Source organism: Equus asinus, chromosome 15 (genome assembly GCF_041296235.1).
Source record: "Equus asinus isolate D_3611 breed Donkey chromosome 15, EquAss-T2T_v2, whole genome shotgun sequence".
Taxonomy (NCBI): Eukaryota; Metazoa; Chordata; class Mammalia; order Perissodactyla; family Equidae; genus Equus; species Equus asinus.
The window spans coordinates 39,744,643-39,760,805 of record NC_091804.1 but is presented as its reverse complement, the minus strand read 5'-3'; the positions used below and the strand labels follow the sequence as shown (position 1 = coordinate 39,760,805).

The window sequence follows — 16,163 nt, the reverse complement described above, 5'->3', positions numbered from 1 at the left end:
GGACTCGGGCAGCAGGGACGTGGCGTCTATTCGCCATGCTGACGGTCACACTTGCGCCCTGCACACGGACACAGTCTTACACGGGAGACAGGCCTTTAACAGGCAAGCCCGCAGAGGGAGACATGTGGGAAGGGAGAGCACCAGCCCTAGACGGGCCAAGGGAAGCAATCGAGGACACCCAGAAGAGGAGTGAGGTGGGCACTGGGATTCAGAGCCTCAGCCAAGAGAATACGGCAAGAAACTGAAAGAAAAGTTTGTTCTGACTGGAGTTTGCACTTGGAGGTGTGAGAGTGGGGTCTGGGTTAAGCAGGGCCCAACCAGGCTGTGCCCTGCAGCCACGTTACGTACATCCTGGAGGGCAGCGGGGAGCCCCAGCAGGGTTTTCAGCTGGCAAGAGGTGTGAGACTGGGCCAGACGCACGTGGGGTGGTGGCCTGAACAAAGGTACACCTGTGGTCCACCCCATCCCCAGGTATGCTTTAAGAGTTACAAAGAACTTGGAACGACGGATGTCACAAATCCTGCAGTAAACGTACAAGCGGACAACGTCCACATTGAAGAGGTGTGACCAGGAGCCAAGAACCCAGGGTTTTACAGAAGCGAACCCAGAGTCCAGCTGCTCCCACGGCTCAGTCGATGGGAGGCACTTACACCAGCCAGAAAAGCAGGCAGGAGGCAAATACGGCAGAAACTTCTTTTCAGAATAAAACTGTGCGTGTACAGCTCTGTAACACAATGGCAGCAGCACAGGGACCGCAGGTGTGAGGAGGACACATCACTCTCTGCAGAGGGACTCCTTCTGGGGGGCGACGCGTCAAGGGCAACTTTACTTTTTTCTCTCTTTTTTCTTACTTATCTGGCTTGTTTACAATAAACATGCATTTATATATGGCCTCTTTAAATTTTTCTTATGAAAAAGACTATGTAAAAGAAATATAAAAGTTGGGGCTGGCCCAGCAGTGTAGCGGTTAAGTTCATGTCTGCTCTGGCGGCCTGGGGTTCACAGGTTCGGATTCCAGGCACAGACCCAGCACCGCTTGTCAAGCCATGCTGTGGCAGCATCCCACACAAAACACAGGAAGACTGGCACAGATGTTAGCTCAGCAACAATGTTCCTCAAGCAAAAGGAGGAAGATTGGCAACAGATGTTAGCTCAGGGCTAATCTTCCTCACCAAAAAAAAAGAAAGAAAGAAATATAAAAACAATTCAAAGAAATAAACTCAGGCAAAAGCATTAAACCTTATGGACTGACGTACAAACAGTGACAGAAATAGTAGATAAACCCATGACTCACCGAGCCTTTCTCCATCACTCTGTTGAGCATGACGACACCTCTGCTCTTCTGCTCCCACACCATCTCCCAAAAGTGACCGCACGTATTAGGCAAAGGGCCCTGCAAACACACAATCCACAAAGTACATGCCCCTTTTCACAACAATGTACTCAGTGTGAGCTCACCATCAGAGGCGAGGGAATGATAGTGCCTTTAGGCAGAGTGGGGGCTGAGGATGGGACAGGGACCCACCTTTCCCTGCTTAGTGGTGAGTAACCACAATCCTATTTTCTAACACACAGTGAAAGGTCATTTCCACTTCTCAGGGCTGGTTTGGGGCTGACGGACAGAGGAGAGAACACGCTGATTCTGCTTTCTGGTTTGGGCTCGCCGGCTGAGGGGCTCCACTGAGATCCACCCCAAAGGGTGCGGAGAATACTGGACAAAACTACCAGGGGCCAGCGAGAGGCGGGATGGGGAAATGATCAACAGCGACACTTCTGGCATGCAAGTCCCAGCTCCAATCACTTATCATCTGTGTGACCTTGGACAAGTCACTTCACCTCTCCATGCCTCACTTTCTCCACCCATCTCCCTTGACTAATCATAGCCCCTACTCAGAGGGTTTTGAAAATTAACTATGTTCATACATATAAAGGCCTTACCACAGTACCTGGAACACAGTAAACACCCAATACAATGTTAGCTATTATTATTACTATTAATAATGGCGACCTTGACCATAGACAGCCTTCATCCTTGGACCATGGGACATCAGAGATGTGGACACACAAATGGTCAGTCAGGCTGCCCAAGGAGTATGGTATTGCCAGGGCATGGCGGGGCACATGCCGAGCAGCTGGTCCTCTCACTCCAGCCCACCTGGCGACGGGCAGAGATGTTCAGTGGATACAAGGGTATGGATGCCTTGAGCTTCTCTCAACTTTCAGTGCTGCCTGGAAGGGACATCATCTATCACCCACACATCAGAGCGTGTCCCCTCCCCCAGCCAGCACCACTTCTAAAATGGTTTCCATTCTCACCTCTTTTCCTCTCAGTTCTCCTTATTGTGGACAGCGTTTCCCTCTGAGCCTCCCCACACTTCCCTCGACCGCAGAGCCCTCAGCGCCTCCCCACTTTCTTCCCTGAACTCATCTTGGACTCGCTGCCTGAGCCAAAAAGTCCGCACTCTACACATGCGTGCAGCAGGGACCAGACAACAGGGGTTACGTGTGCATCCCTTTCCCCCCAGTTAACAGAAAAATGGCTCCTGGAAGGCAGGAATCACATGGGCCCTGTCACCGGCCCTCCCACAGCTGTGACTCTCAGCAGTTACTAGACTGTCACCTGCCCTACTCCCCAACATCACCCCAGTTTAGAACGGGCCTGAGGAATTAAAAATCACATAAGATCTAAAAGGACACACACAGACTTAGCCAACACTTCACGGGGTAGGTGAAGGCAGCACCTCTGACATTACCCTCTATGCTGCTACACCTCTGGCTTCAAAGAGTGAGACTACAGACTTACATCATGAACACAATGAAAATAAAAAATAGGCAGGGCTTTCTTGCTTTTGTGTCTTGGAAAATGTTTCAGTCATACTGTCCAGGGCTACAACTTGGGGGTCAGGCTGCTTTGACTCCTTTCGTAAATCCTAGGGTAAGGGGAGGCCACGAGAGCAGCCAGATCCACGTGTGGAACCACCTGAGAAGACAGACAGAACTTCCGACGTGCCAAGTCAGTCCCAGGGCAGGGGTCAGGGGCAGTGGTGTAAAGGGCTCCATGACTTTCCTACGGCTCCCCTGGACTTCACACACCTTGCTTCTCTCTGCTTCGGGTTTCCTGACCCCACACCAAAGTTGAGTGGCTGAAATCAGGAAGTAAGACTTGACTCTTCCGAAAAGAGAAGTTCTCAAGAAGCCATTTTTGCCTCAACCTCTTCCCAGCAGCTTGCCTCCACCAGGGATCTTCATCCTTATTCCACCCAAGGCCACCCGGAAGTGCTGGGAAGACCATGGCCTGAGGGCCTGGTAAAGGCCTGCCCCTTATTCGTATACCAAGAATTGACTCAATGGCCCCCAGGACTGAACACAGCATGGCTGACGTTCTATACCTTGCCTGGGAGCCTCCTGGGCCGACTGTGGTCATGGAAGGAGAGGAGCTGGGGACAGGACAGAAAGGGGCGGAGAAGAAGGGCCACGTGGACATGCCCTGATCTAGACCCCTGCCCCAGAGCAGCCTTTGCTCACAGTGCTTTCTGGCTTCATCATCACTTTAATCTCCAAATATTAAGCACAATGATAATGTTCAAATCACCCTATAACCCAAACTGATGTGGAATAAGAAAACAAAAATTATGATTTAAAAAAGAGAGAAATTTAGACTCTTCAGAACAACTTACAGGTAACAGATTAAGACATGAGAAAATTAATTAAAAAGAAACTCGTTTATCCCCATTCTCAGATACTCATGGTCTTTGGGTCATATACCAGTAAGTATTTCATAAGAAGGTCAATTATTATACCACTTTTATGATTTTTTCCCCACAAAGATGCCAAAAGCCAATGGGACTTTTAAAGGATGTTGCATGTTTGTTCTTGTAATCTAATGATGCTTTTTTTCTGGGCCAAAGAATGAGGACCATGCCCAGGAATTCTGAATGGCACCTGGGCAACTGTTCCTGACCTCCCACTCACCCTTTCAGGCATCCGTGAGAGGCACTCGACGCTCTGTGGCGAATCCTTACAGAGCCGATACAGGCACAGGCCTTCTCTAGCCATGGGTCTGCTGCCTCCGTCCACAGACCACAGGCAATTCTGGAACCTTAATGCTGTTTTCTGTAAGCCCAGTAATGTCATACTTCCCAGAAAAGACTAGTGTCATAACCAAAGAGAGTCTCTGAAGAAGATTTTTTCCTTCCTTGTTGCTTTCCTGCGTTGTCTGAACCTGACCTTCGCAAGGGTGTGGCGGGTTTTGTTTGCAGCATGGATAACAGCGCTCGCAGGGTGACATCAAGCAAGGCGAAAAGGAGTAAAAACCTCGGGCAATCCGTTTACCTGAGTAAGAATGTAACTCCTCTGGGCTTCTTCCATTTTTATCAAACTAGCATTGATGTAGTCGTTATCTTCTTGATGTAGTTTAATCCGACTATGGTCAACTGAAAGGCAAAGCAGACCTCAGAGCTTAATAATCCTGGGGGACCTGGGGGTCTACACAGGCAGTGCACCCCACAGGGAAAGCAAAGAAGGTGAGTCAGTGGCATTAAAGGTGTTCACACTGCCTGAGGCTGTGCTGTTTTAACCGAGATTAGTCATCAACATGGGGATCACTAGGATTTTCAGAAAGGTTTTTGAAGTGTTTGAAACTTAACAACAAATAGCAACAGAGATAAAATATACTAAAACATGGATTATGTCCTATTTGGGAAATCTGTTCTTAGGTCATATCTTCCTATGATACTTACTACCGTCCCCCCAACTTGGTAGGCTGGGGGAGAGGGTGTCAAAGGATCTGTTCTCTAATGCCTAACACAGACTTCTAATAGGGTAAAAAATATAGTGGCTTTAATCTTTAAAAGGAAACAAAATCCACTAAAAATTCTACCTAGTCCCCAGAGCTCGAGTTGGTCCAATGAGCTATGGTAGGCAGAATTTGTAATCACAACTCAGCCTAACCTATGTCTAACAGTGGAAAGATTAAGTGACCCAAGTATACAGCAGTGTGCGAAGTCCTACTCTGAATTCCTTTATACAAGGTTTTTTAAAAGTTCAAGTATAATATACTTTACTGATTCTAAATCTTTCAAATTCAGAACCTGTCATGATCAAAGATATTTCGAAGAGAGTTTAACTAGACAAAATAAACTCTGAATCTAAAATCTAAAGTATATTAAATGTAGCTTTCAGAATAGTTTTTAAAAATAAACTCTCATTTGGAAAGTCTGCTCCAGGTTACCGAAAAAGCACAGCCCACCCCCCTCCTTTTTTTTTTTTACTAAGACTGTGTCACAAAAGCAATGGTTCCCTGGGGGCCACCTTCCTTGTCCTAACAAGAGCAGGTGGGTATTCCTATTTCTGGTACACCACAAGGGATGACAAACTCAGGTGACCACCATAAACAGTACCCTCTCCCCTAGCCCAGTGGGAAGGAGAAGTTCATGGGGATGAGTAGTTTTGGGTTTTCTGTTCTAAAAGATTCCAAAGAGATGTTTTTGAAAATTAGCTACCAGTTGGAATAATGTTTCTCATCAGAGATGGTTAATACAAATTGAAACACGTGGATAATATTTAAGTGGGTCATGGAGATTAGGGATCTCAAAAAGATTATGTGACCGGCGTGGGTGGGTTTCGCGAGTGGGTTCAAACAGCACTGAGGGGCCTGGGCGAACAGCTCACCCTCCAAGTGCTGGGAGACAGTGAGCTCACCTTCCACCTGGAGCCATTCTCCCATTTCCCTCATAAGCTTAAAAGCAAATGACTTTCTATTGGAGAGTAGAGGTAGGGGAGAAAAAGACAAATATGAGGAGAGAGATTGGGGGTGAAAAAGTTTGGGAACTGTTTCTCTGGAAATAACTGCTGTTTTATCTCTGGTTCATGAACTGGTTCACGAAATCATTCAGATGAGCACTGATCAAAATGTAGCAAAGGCATATTAAAGACAACATTACTGCCTAATTCAGAGTAAGTACAGCAGAGCTTGAGGCCCGGGGTACCCCTGGCACCATGTGAAAGACACAGACAGCAAGCCTTCCTGCCACCTCAGAGCAGCTGGCCAGGGCTCACAGCACAATCACCTGGGGAGAGGTTTTTTTTTAAAATAAAACCTATGAGGTGCCACAGCCCAGCCACGCTAACTCGAGTGTGCGAGCTACCCGGCGGCTGCGGCACTATCGGGTGTCGCTCGATGACCTCGAATTGCACTTCAGACGTGCCTGGCGTGTACCTTCGGTTAACAGCCATCTCAACCACGGCCAACATTTAGGAGCCAGACACTGGGCCAAGTGGCTGAAGTTATTTTATTTCATCTTCATACAGTCCTGAGATTGGTGTGACTCCTATTTTACTGAAGATCAGAGAAGAGAACAAACTGCCCAAAGTCCCACAGTGCTAAGCAGCAGGCTGAGATGTGACCCTGGCAGGGAACTGTGGCAGCAGGCAGACGCAGACTGCCTGGTCCCAGTCTGGGTCCATCCTTATTCCCTCCCAGGAACCCGGGCACTGTACAACTCAGGGTGGGACACACAGCTGACTCGGCCGCAGCCGCGGGTGTGGCATGCTTTAGCCGGCATGCAGGCAGCACCTGTCTGAGAAATAACCCACTGAATCTTCTGTGTCCCCAGCAGATAACACTGCCGTGGGTGATGTCGGCACCTACAACCCCTCAGTGAGTGACAACGTCTAAAAACCCTGGAGGTGAGTCAAAAAGTCCTCTGTGGCTTAGAAGAGACAGCCCAAGTTCATGTCCTTTACTCAGCTCCAGTTTTTCTTGCTTTATACAAATTCTGACAGGCACAATGAGAGCTAATGGCAGGAAAGCGCTAGAAAAGTGATGATGGCGGTGGTGAGTAGGGTGGGGTGGGGAGGACTCAATAGGCACAGCTGACTTGCATCTTCAGTAGAGGGGTGAATGGCTCCCACCCCTCATGCCAGTGCAGGGCATCATTACGTTTCAACACACTGCTCTGGGTCTAACAGCACTGTTGCTGAATCATCCAGAAAAGCTTCTATTATGCTCGCTGTACTCTGCTTCAGCTGGTAGGAAAATGATTCATCACGAAAATACTCAAAGTTAAAAGTGCTTTGAACTTAGCTGAATTTTCCAGAAACTGAAACCTTACCCTTCAACAATGGTGGAAACATAACCATTTCTCTAAGTCTCTAATGCGTTTATTATAGGAAACAATCAAGTCATAAACCTCTACTGCTATCGATGTATTACCAGCCCCAGGGCTCCTGACCGGGAGGCCCTGCAGCAAGAGGAACCGACGCAATGGAAGCAGCGAGACCAGTAATGGCGATGTGAATACTTACAGGGACTGACATCTCTGTACCTGTTTCGGTTTTTATTCTTAGGAAGCTTGGCCACTCTACATGGGAAGTCACTGGCTTCATGTCGGATATCCTACAAAACAAGGATAAAGAGTTCTTTGGAAATCTCTGGCAGCAGTAATTCATCCAGACATTTAACCGAGCGTGGCCCATGTGCCAGGCACCGAGGAAGACCCAGTGCAGAAAGGGACATCAAAGGGAGCCGGGCAGTGTTGGAAAAGCAGGCTGATAACTCCGAGGCATGTGCAAGGTCATGGGAGGAAACCAGAAGAGGAACAACCAGAGGCCTGGGAGCTGGAAAGACGGGAAGAGGGCAGGCAGACAGCAAGGGAGGGGGCGCTTCAGTCGGGAACAGCCAGCACAGCGAAGGCCCGGGGGCTGGAGCTCACTCCTTTTGCAGGAACAGTGAGTGGGCTGGCGGGGGCAGTGCCAGCCGGCGGGAGCACAAAGGCAGGCAGGCCAGATCTCGGAGAGCCTTGAATGTCGCGCCTGGGAGTTCCACCTGCAGCCTTTGTAAAGCTACAGTGGTTAGGAGCAGATAAAATGCACGTTTATGCCAACAAACTATCCAACTGCTTTCCTAGGAGACGGTAAAGAAATCCCATTACACCAAACTGTCAGAGAGAGGGGGCACCTGGACCACAGGAGACGCGCAGCACGCCTCATGCTGGACTGGGGATACTTAGGGCATTCTGCTCTCCTAAAACATCACCATGATCACAGTAAAAATCTGTCCTGTTTAATTTGCATTTTATTATTATTCAAAGATAAACCTGCACAACAAGGTGACTATAGTTAATGCCACTAAACTGTACACCTAAAAACGGTTACAATGGTAATTTTATGTAATGTATATTTTACAACATTTACAAAAAAAAGAAAGGCAAACCCATGAGGGGAAAACAGGAGAGAAGACAACAGCACCAGAATTTTGGAAGCTGGAAATCAGACTGATTAGTAGTTGGCAGGTCTGAGAAAGCTCAATCACAAGCCGGCAGTGGAGAATACAGAGAACCAGCCTGGGTTCCACCGCAGAATCCCCCCCGAGGCTCAGAAGAGCTGCCCTCGGGAAGGAGAGGTGGCATTCAGGGCAGGGGATGGGGTGGAGCTGTCTGAGAAGAGCTGGGTCCCCCCCCACCTCCCCCTACCACCCCTCTGTGCTGCTGGGTGACTGCTGCCTTACGCCTCTCCAGAAATCTAGAGATTTATTTTCTGAAAAAAGTAGATCAGGAGGCAGCACCTTCCACCTGCTCCGAGCTCTCCAGCTGCCTTGTAAGCCCCTGCGCTTTATCGTGCACGTGCAATCACTGAGCGCAAGATGCAGGAGGAAAGCCTTTAATATAATAGCGATTTACGAGAAAAATAAAACAGGAAAAACGCCTCTTGCAGGAAATAAACTGCAAAGAAAAGAAAGCTTAAAAAACATATATTACTAATATACTCAGAAAGATAAGAAAAGATATTGTATCCATGAATTAAGAACAGGATGTAACAAAAATGTCATTTGGAACTTGAAAACAAGACAGCAGAATTGATAAGCTTAATTAAGAGTCAGGAGATAAAGGTACAGGGAATTCTCCCAGAAATTAAAGCCAACCCCCCCCCAACAAAAACACACACAATAATATAAAATTAGGGAAAACAAAATACAAGGAAAGAAAACATCAAAAAACAATTCAAGGAACTCTTCCAGACCCATCAAGTGCTCATCATGATGATAACAACAGACCCACACTGAAGCACACTAATGTGCAACTCCAGAACCCCTCAAAGAGAATACCCTACAGGTTTCCAGGAAAAAGAAAGAGTTCACTTTCAAAGGATAAGGTGATCAGAACGGCTTCAGACTTTGCCAGATTCAGTGAAAGCAGACGGCAATGGAGCGATGCTTTCAAAATTGTGAAGAAAAATGACTTCCAACCTGGAATTCTACATCCAGCCCAATAATCATCAAGTGAGAGGGTACAAGGAAAACACTTCCAGATGTGCAAGGTCTCAAAACCTCTCCCTCCCATGCTCCTTTTCTCGGCAATCCACGGCAGCATGTCTTCCACCTGAGGGAAGAAATAAACCAAGAAAGAGAAAGCTATAAAATAAACAAGAGAAAAAAAATCTGATACGAGGGCAAAGGCAAAGGAAATTTCCACAAGAACTGTGAAGGGAGGAGCTCCCAGGATGACAACTATGTGCAGACCCAGGAGGCAAGCAGGCCAGACCAGAGCAGTATGACTTGACAGAGAGATGCGTCCACCATACCACCCGTGACGTAGCGAAACTACCAGAGAGGAATGAGGAGAAGACCTGAAACACAGGAAATCAGGAACCCAATGGAGAAGCAAAGCAAAGGCAGTCTAAAGACGCCAGCTGTGTGAGGCAGGCCTCTGGACCTCAACCCAGACAGGAGCATGGCCGTCTCCAGGATAGACGTCTCCAAGCAAACAATGAACTGAGCCACCACCCGAAACTGCTCTGTCCAATGCAGCAGCCACGAGCCACGCGTGGCTATCGAGAGCACTTGAGATGTGGCTGGTCTGAAAAGAGATGCTGTGCAAGTGTAAAAATACACATTGAGGGCCGGCCTGGTGGCACAGTGGTTAAATTCACACGTTCCACTTCTCGGCAGCCCAGGGTTAGCCGGTTCGGATCCCGGGTGCGGACATGGCACCACTTGGCAAGCCATGCTGTGGTAGGCGTCCCACGTATACAGTAGAGGAAGATGGGCATGGATGTTAGCTCAGGGCCAGGCTTCCTCAGCAAAATGAGGATTGGCAGTAGTTAGCTCAGGGCTAATCTTCCTCAAAAAAAAAAAAAATACACATCGGATTTTGATGACAGTACTAAAAAAGGAAAGTAAAATATCTCAAATATTTTAAATATTATTTGTTGAGATAACATTGTTAACAGATTAGGTTAAGTAAACTATCTTATCAGTTTCATCTGCTTCTTTTTATCTTTGTACTGTGGCTACTAGAAGAGGTAAAATTATATATGTGGGTTGCTTTGTATTTCTATTGGACAGTGCCGACTGACCTTGTGGAAAACTGTTCTGAGAGGCCACAAGAAGATACGGGAAGAATTACCAATAGGTATAAAGAAAACTATGCAAACGAAAAAAAGGGCAATTATTAGTACAGGAGAATTTTTAAAAAGGAAACACTACAGTACAACACCATCGGTGACTATGTGCATAGGCAAATAACGTAAATAAGGAACACTGTTTCAACCACGAAGTGTAACATATTGGGAGGAGAGGAAGGGGAGGAAGAGCAGAAGGGCAACGTAAGAACGTAAGAACGGGACGGCTGCCCTAGTAAAGAGCTAAATGAGCGCATCAGAAGAGCAACATCTTTCTTAGAAGGATGGAGACAAACACAAGCTGGACTCGGCAGCTCGGGGTTGCAAACGGTCACTGTGAGGAGAAAGCCTGAGGGCACGGGCTGGGGCGGGCGTGGGCAGCACACCCTGGACTTGATTCTAAACCTACTGTGGTACTACTGAACTTCTGAAACCACGCGCACGTTCAACTCGAATTAAAAAAGAAAAAGAGAATCGCCCCAGTCTGCTATTCTACCTATTTAAAAAACTGCAAAATGGCAGGGAGGCGTTTCCGACTCACACTAGAGAAGAGCTAACAATTTAAAAGCATGTCGATGGATTACAAACCTACCCAAGATTAAACAAAATCCAGTAGTAACGCACCTGTCACATCATTTATGGACCAGATTAAGCTTTTGGGTAAATGCGGCGGAGCCAGAAAAATAACTTGAAGGAATAAAAGTCCAAGTCTTAAATGTGTTGTTCTCCTTATTCTTTGGCAGCATTCAGCACTGGGGGGAGGTCTGCCTCGTGAGGTGAAACACGCTGGTGGGACTGGGTAAAGATGGAAGAAACAACTGACATGGAAGAAATAACTGATATGGATAAACCACCGAACTAACAAATATTCACTCTGAGGAAATAAGGGCCAAAATACCAATAACAGTGTGCAACTGATTGTATTCAGCCAAAGGATTATCAATATGTACTTTTTTGGTGCCGAAAACAAAAAAGAGAGAGAGAGAAAGTCAAACTAGGCAATGTCATTTAATAAAGATATTGGGAAAGTAAGACATATTCACACAATACTATTTTAAAATTAAGGTATACCCATAGAGTAAAATGCACAGATCTTAAGTGTGTGGTTCAGTAAGTTTTTCTAACCAACTGTGAGGTATAATTTACAAATAATAAAATATACCCATTTAAGAGTTTCTCTACTTTAGAATGGCATATGGGAAATATACGCATGTTCTGAATACAAGCACTTGTATTTCATTTAGGAAAATAAAATGCCAGGATTATAGTCTTAAAATTGAGGAGTGATAAAATACCATTAAAGTTAAAGGTAAATAAATAATAGTGGTTTAGAAGAAAGTAAATAGACCACTATAGCATAAAACTTTACAGAATAACAGCAATACAAGATTTCTATATTATAAAACTGTGTCAAAGGTGAGCTAATTTTCCAAGAGCTGTAGAAAAAGCGAATTACTGACGAACGAACAAGCTTAAGGAGACTTGCACCACAAGCATAAAACATCCCTAGAAGATCTTTTATTATGCTGATCAAGATTAAATAACCCAGAGAGTATGTAAAATTTCCACACTGAGAAAATAAAATAACGGCCTTAAAGCTGCCAATGAGAAGACGAATGCTGGGTAAATTTAGGACTCAAGCCAAAAAGGAAATAATGAACGTGCCATCAAACAGGTTCCCAGAAGCATTCCCTAAACGAAAACCCCGACCATTTCAAGAATCATTCCAAATGTGCCTCAGCAGTTCAGAGATGGGATCGTACTAAGTCGGAAATTTTACTAGTGGGAAAGTAAATATGCCAACAGTGAACAGATTCTTTCCCTCCCTCCTCCTTCCGCTAGCCAGCTCTTTACTGGCTTTTTAAGAGCCTGCTTCCTGTTCTTAGTGTAGATTTCAGAAATGTGATAGAATAAAACATATTTAAGAGATGTCAAACATTCATGCTCTTCTAGAGAAGAAATCTGATAATATGCTACTGAAACGGGCTCAAGTTTGGTCAAAGCTTACAGGCAAATACTGTGTCATTTTACATAGGTATCTGGCACCCAAAATGATCTGAATCATCTCTACGGTGAACCATTTTCAGGACAGAAAAAAAGCAAGTTCTTTCAAAATTACGATTTAGCTGGGCTAGAAATGTCTGAGAAAGTTTAAACAAAACATGTGCTGAACTGGAAATCTTAAAAGAGGCAAGGAAGTGAGCAGGGCAGAAACCAACATTACCTGAATAATTTCTACAGCTAGTTCTTCGTTTCCCATCCTCCCCCACTTGTTTAAGAAGACAACAGATGATCTCCCAATGAATACAAACGGAGAACGGACTTATAAAGCTCTGGGAACGGAACGAATTAGGGCCCAGAGTGAATCAATTTCTCTATTCAGGAAACCTCATCATCCATTATTCAAATACCTCTCAAATGCAATTAGGCAAAAAGTCAACCTTGGGTGAGAAGTTGACAATTTTTGAGATTTCTGTTATTTTGAAAACATACAGGCATAAAAGCCAGCCCAGTCTTAAAGAAATATTTTCATGCTTATAGTAAGCACTTTATTAAAGTAAACACAGCATTTGGTCATAACACCCTCTTCTCTTCAGCACCCGGGATCCGAACCAGTGAACCCTGGGCCCGGGCCATCAAGAAGCAGAACATGTGAACTTAACTGCTGTGCCACGGCGGGGGGGGGGGGGGGGGGCAGTGTTCATTTTAAAACTATGTAACAAGTGGTAAGATAGAGCCAGCATCAGCACCCTGCTGGCAGTTGGGAGCCTGACAGGAAGGGCCTAGACTCTCCCCTCTCCAACCCCTCCCCACCCAGGCCCAGCAGGCCCAGCAGGCCCCCTCAGCCTGATTTTGCTAAGTAAGCAACAGCTCTAAAGGCTCCCAGAGCTCAGAGTCCTTAATGTGCTCCATCAATGAGCTTCACTCTGTGGGACAGAAATGTGTCTGAAAGCGAAGATTTTTAAGCAAGTGTCCAATCCAATCCTATTTTCTCAATTACTTGTTACAAAAACGGAAGTTATTGGAGTTATTATTTTGCTTTGCAATTGGGCCACACAGGCACCTGACAAGACAGCACCAAAATAGTTACTAAGACATGAATTCAAAGCAGAAAGGGTTATTTTTTTAATGGTTCTGACAGTGATATGTTTTAAAAGTCTAAAGGAAGAAAAACCTCTAATGGTACCTTTTATTTGCTAGGACTTCGGGGAACTACAAAGTCCCCTAGCACCTTCAACAGCCTCTATGCTCCCCTCCCCCCACTTTACACATGGTGACCTAATTTGATCATTTGAGCTGTTACCTAGTACTTTATGGAAGCTACTAGCTCTTAGAAACGGACAGGGTGAGCTAGACTGAAGGGAAACGCAGCAGCCCAGTGAAGGCAGCAATTCAAAATGCAGTAAGTGAACACACAGGCTGCACATTTCCTGGAACCCTAGCGGTAGTCGCTGCTGAGTAGGGAGATATATATAGAAACACACACAGAAATGGGGGGGAGGGTTGGCTAGTGTAAAATTTTAGAAACCAAACCTTCAAAGTAACGTGTTAAACAAATTTTGTTAATCATAAATCTCATAACCAATGAAAACAGAAAATTTCCGTATAACAAAGTATACTCTGAGAAATACGTACATCATTAATGTCAGAGGACAAATGTCCTTCAAGTTGAAGGCAAGGCTGTATCCTATATATGTAGAAGTTAATGGAACAATTTACCAAAAAAACCTCAGGAAAATATTTTTATTATACTTACACACTTATATAATCAATATGCAAGAAGTCATATACTCAATATTGTTAATTTTAAGATAAACTACAATGTTTAGATAATAAAGAAAAAGCTTAAAATTTAGCTAAATGATATCAAGCTCATTTTGGTTTACATTTTTAAATGATTATGTACTGAATAAAAAAAGATGCTGAAAAGTAAAGCCAGCACCCAAGACTATTATGCGGCAGCTGAAAGAGAGAGGGGTGGGGAGGAAGGAACGGAAGCAGTCAACATTTCAAGGCAGCAGGATATACTGTAATCACCCCTGCCAGCGCCCGAGGAAGTGCCGGGTCATCTCGCACACTGGTCTGGAGGGAGGCTAGAAGATGATGGAGCTACAGATCACTAACAGAACACTTATGGACATTTGGGAAAGGACATGGAAAAAAGCATAATCAAAGTGCTTTACAGAAACTCCACAAATGAGGGCATGAGGGCAGGAACAGGAGGTATAGAATACCCTTCCCCAAGTTGGCAAGGGGAACACCTGGTGGAGACGGTGGGACCGACTTCAAGCTCTGATGTAACCCTCTGCTCTGAACACAAGGCAATGGCCAATTAAACACAGAGAAAGGCAGAAAGGCACAGCTAGGCTCAAAACCAGAATGAGAAGGAAGGAGAAGGAACAAAAGACCTCCCACTCAAAATGGCCTGCAAGCACCAGCACCAGCACCACAGAGGATACCTAGTTCTGTAAAGGATAACCAACAAGTCAATGAGAAAAATAAATCCATCCCACATGAAATTTGCTGTATAGCCTGTCAGGCACTTTAAAGATACATACATCAAAGATCAGGGATAAATGAAGGAATCATGTATAAAAATGATGCTATGAATAAAAACAGGGAGAAATCAGAATACGTAGACAAGAAAGAACAAATGAGAAATCTTGGAAATGAAATTGATAGTCGCTGAAATTAAAAAAGAAAAAAAAGAAAGACACCTCAACAGAGAGGATAAACTCTATATTGAACACAGTCAAGGGACGAGTAAATTGAAAGCCAGGACAGAGGAATGCAGCCTGGAGAAACAGGAAACATGAAGGAGCAGGTTAGAGATGCAGAGGATAGAGAGGCCCCAGCACACGTCTACAAATAGGTCAGTACCCAGACACACTGGGCTCAGGGTAAAGCTACAGAATATTAAGGATAAAGAATCTTCACAGTAAATTACAATGTCTTTTGGAAGCTTAACAGAGCTTCAACACTGTCATTTACTTAATTTTTTAACAACTCTATGGTTATGCAGCCATTTAAAATAAAAAACTCTTAAAAATATAAAAAGAGACCACTGTCACTGATGATGACCCTAAATCATTTACAAGAAAAAAGCCATTTAATGTATGTGTGGTTAATAGCTGGTTTGATTCTGTGAGGTCTGAGGCACTTTCTGCTGCAATAATACGATTCATCTGGAAATGGAGCGCTTTACCTTTAAGAAAACTTTGCCATTAGTGAAAGCCTATGGACATGGTATTCGACACTGAAAAACTTTAACACAGACAAAATAAATTTGGAAACAGCATTCTCAGTTCATTATGGTAAGCTACTGGAAGCTTTATTTCTATTACTTTGCACAAAATAGAACCGTTAACAAAGAGGTATAAAAATTGCTTTTTCAAGTGCCACTGACTTAAATCTTATTTTTACAGTCCTTAATAGTTATGTTCTTTTGTTTTTTTAAAAATCACTTATGTTTTCTGTTAAATGTCATGAATTTCACCTTGGGCAGAAATCAATAGGCAGAAAATGAATCAGACTTACAGTAATTGATGTCAATAAAACCTATTGGAACCAGTGTCTTCTCGAATGCTGAGAACCACAAAACCATTCCTGTAAGAGAACAGTCTAAAAAACTGAATCTGCTTTCACTTCTGTTTTGTTTACCTTCCGCTTTCCACAAGGACAGCTAAGTGCACCAGACCCTGGGCTTCTAGCACTTTGCCGGAGGGCAGTGGTACAGCTGACTAAGGACACAAGTAGCTGGCAGA

The 16,163-nt window shown here is 44.8% G+C and overlaps 1 protein-coding gene across 2 annotated transcripts in view; it reads right to left on the bottom strand.

The window, feature by feature from the left end:
* PTPN1 (protein tyrosine phosphatase non-receptor type 1) overlaps positions 1 to 16,163 on the bottom strand; it is a 59,113-nt gene that overhangs the window by 12,195 nt on the left and 30,755 nt on the right. The window contains exons 1-4 of one of the 2 annotated variants that reach the window (XM_070486130.1): positions 15,937 to 16,084; positions 7,306 to 7,396; positions 4,333 to 4,433; positions 1,295 to 1,393 (exon numbers count right to left, since the gene is read on the bottom strand). In XM_070486130.1, coding sequence (XP_070342231.1) covers positions 1,295 to 1,393; positions 4,333 to 4,368 — 135 coding nt within the window. In that variant the 5' untranslated portion in view covers positions 4,369 to 4,433; positions 7,306 to 7,396; positions 15,937 to 16,084. Of the gene's footprint in view, positions 1 to 1,294; positions 1,394 to 4,332; positions 4,434 to 7,305; positions 7,397 to 15,936; positions 16,085 to 16,163 lie in introns of those variants that run through there. The other variant, XM_070486129.1, reaches the window with a different exon arrangement.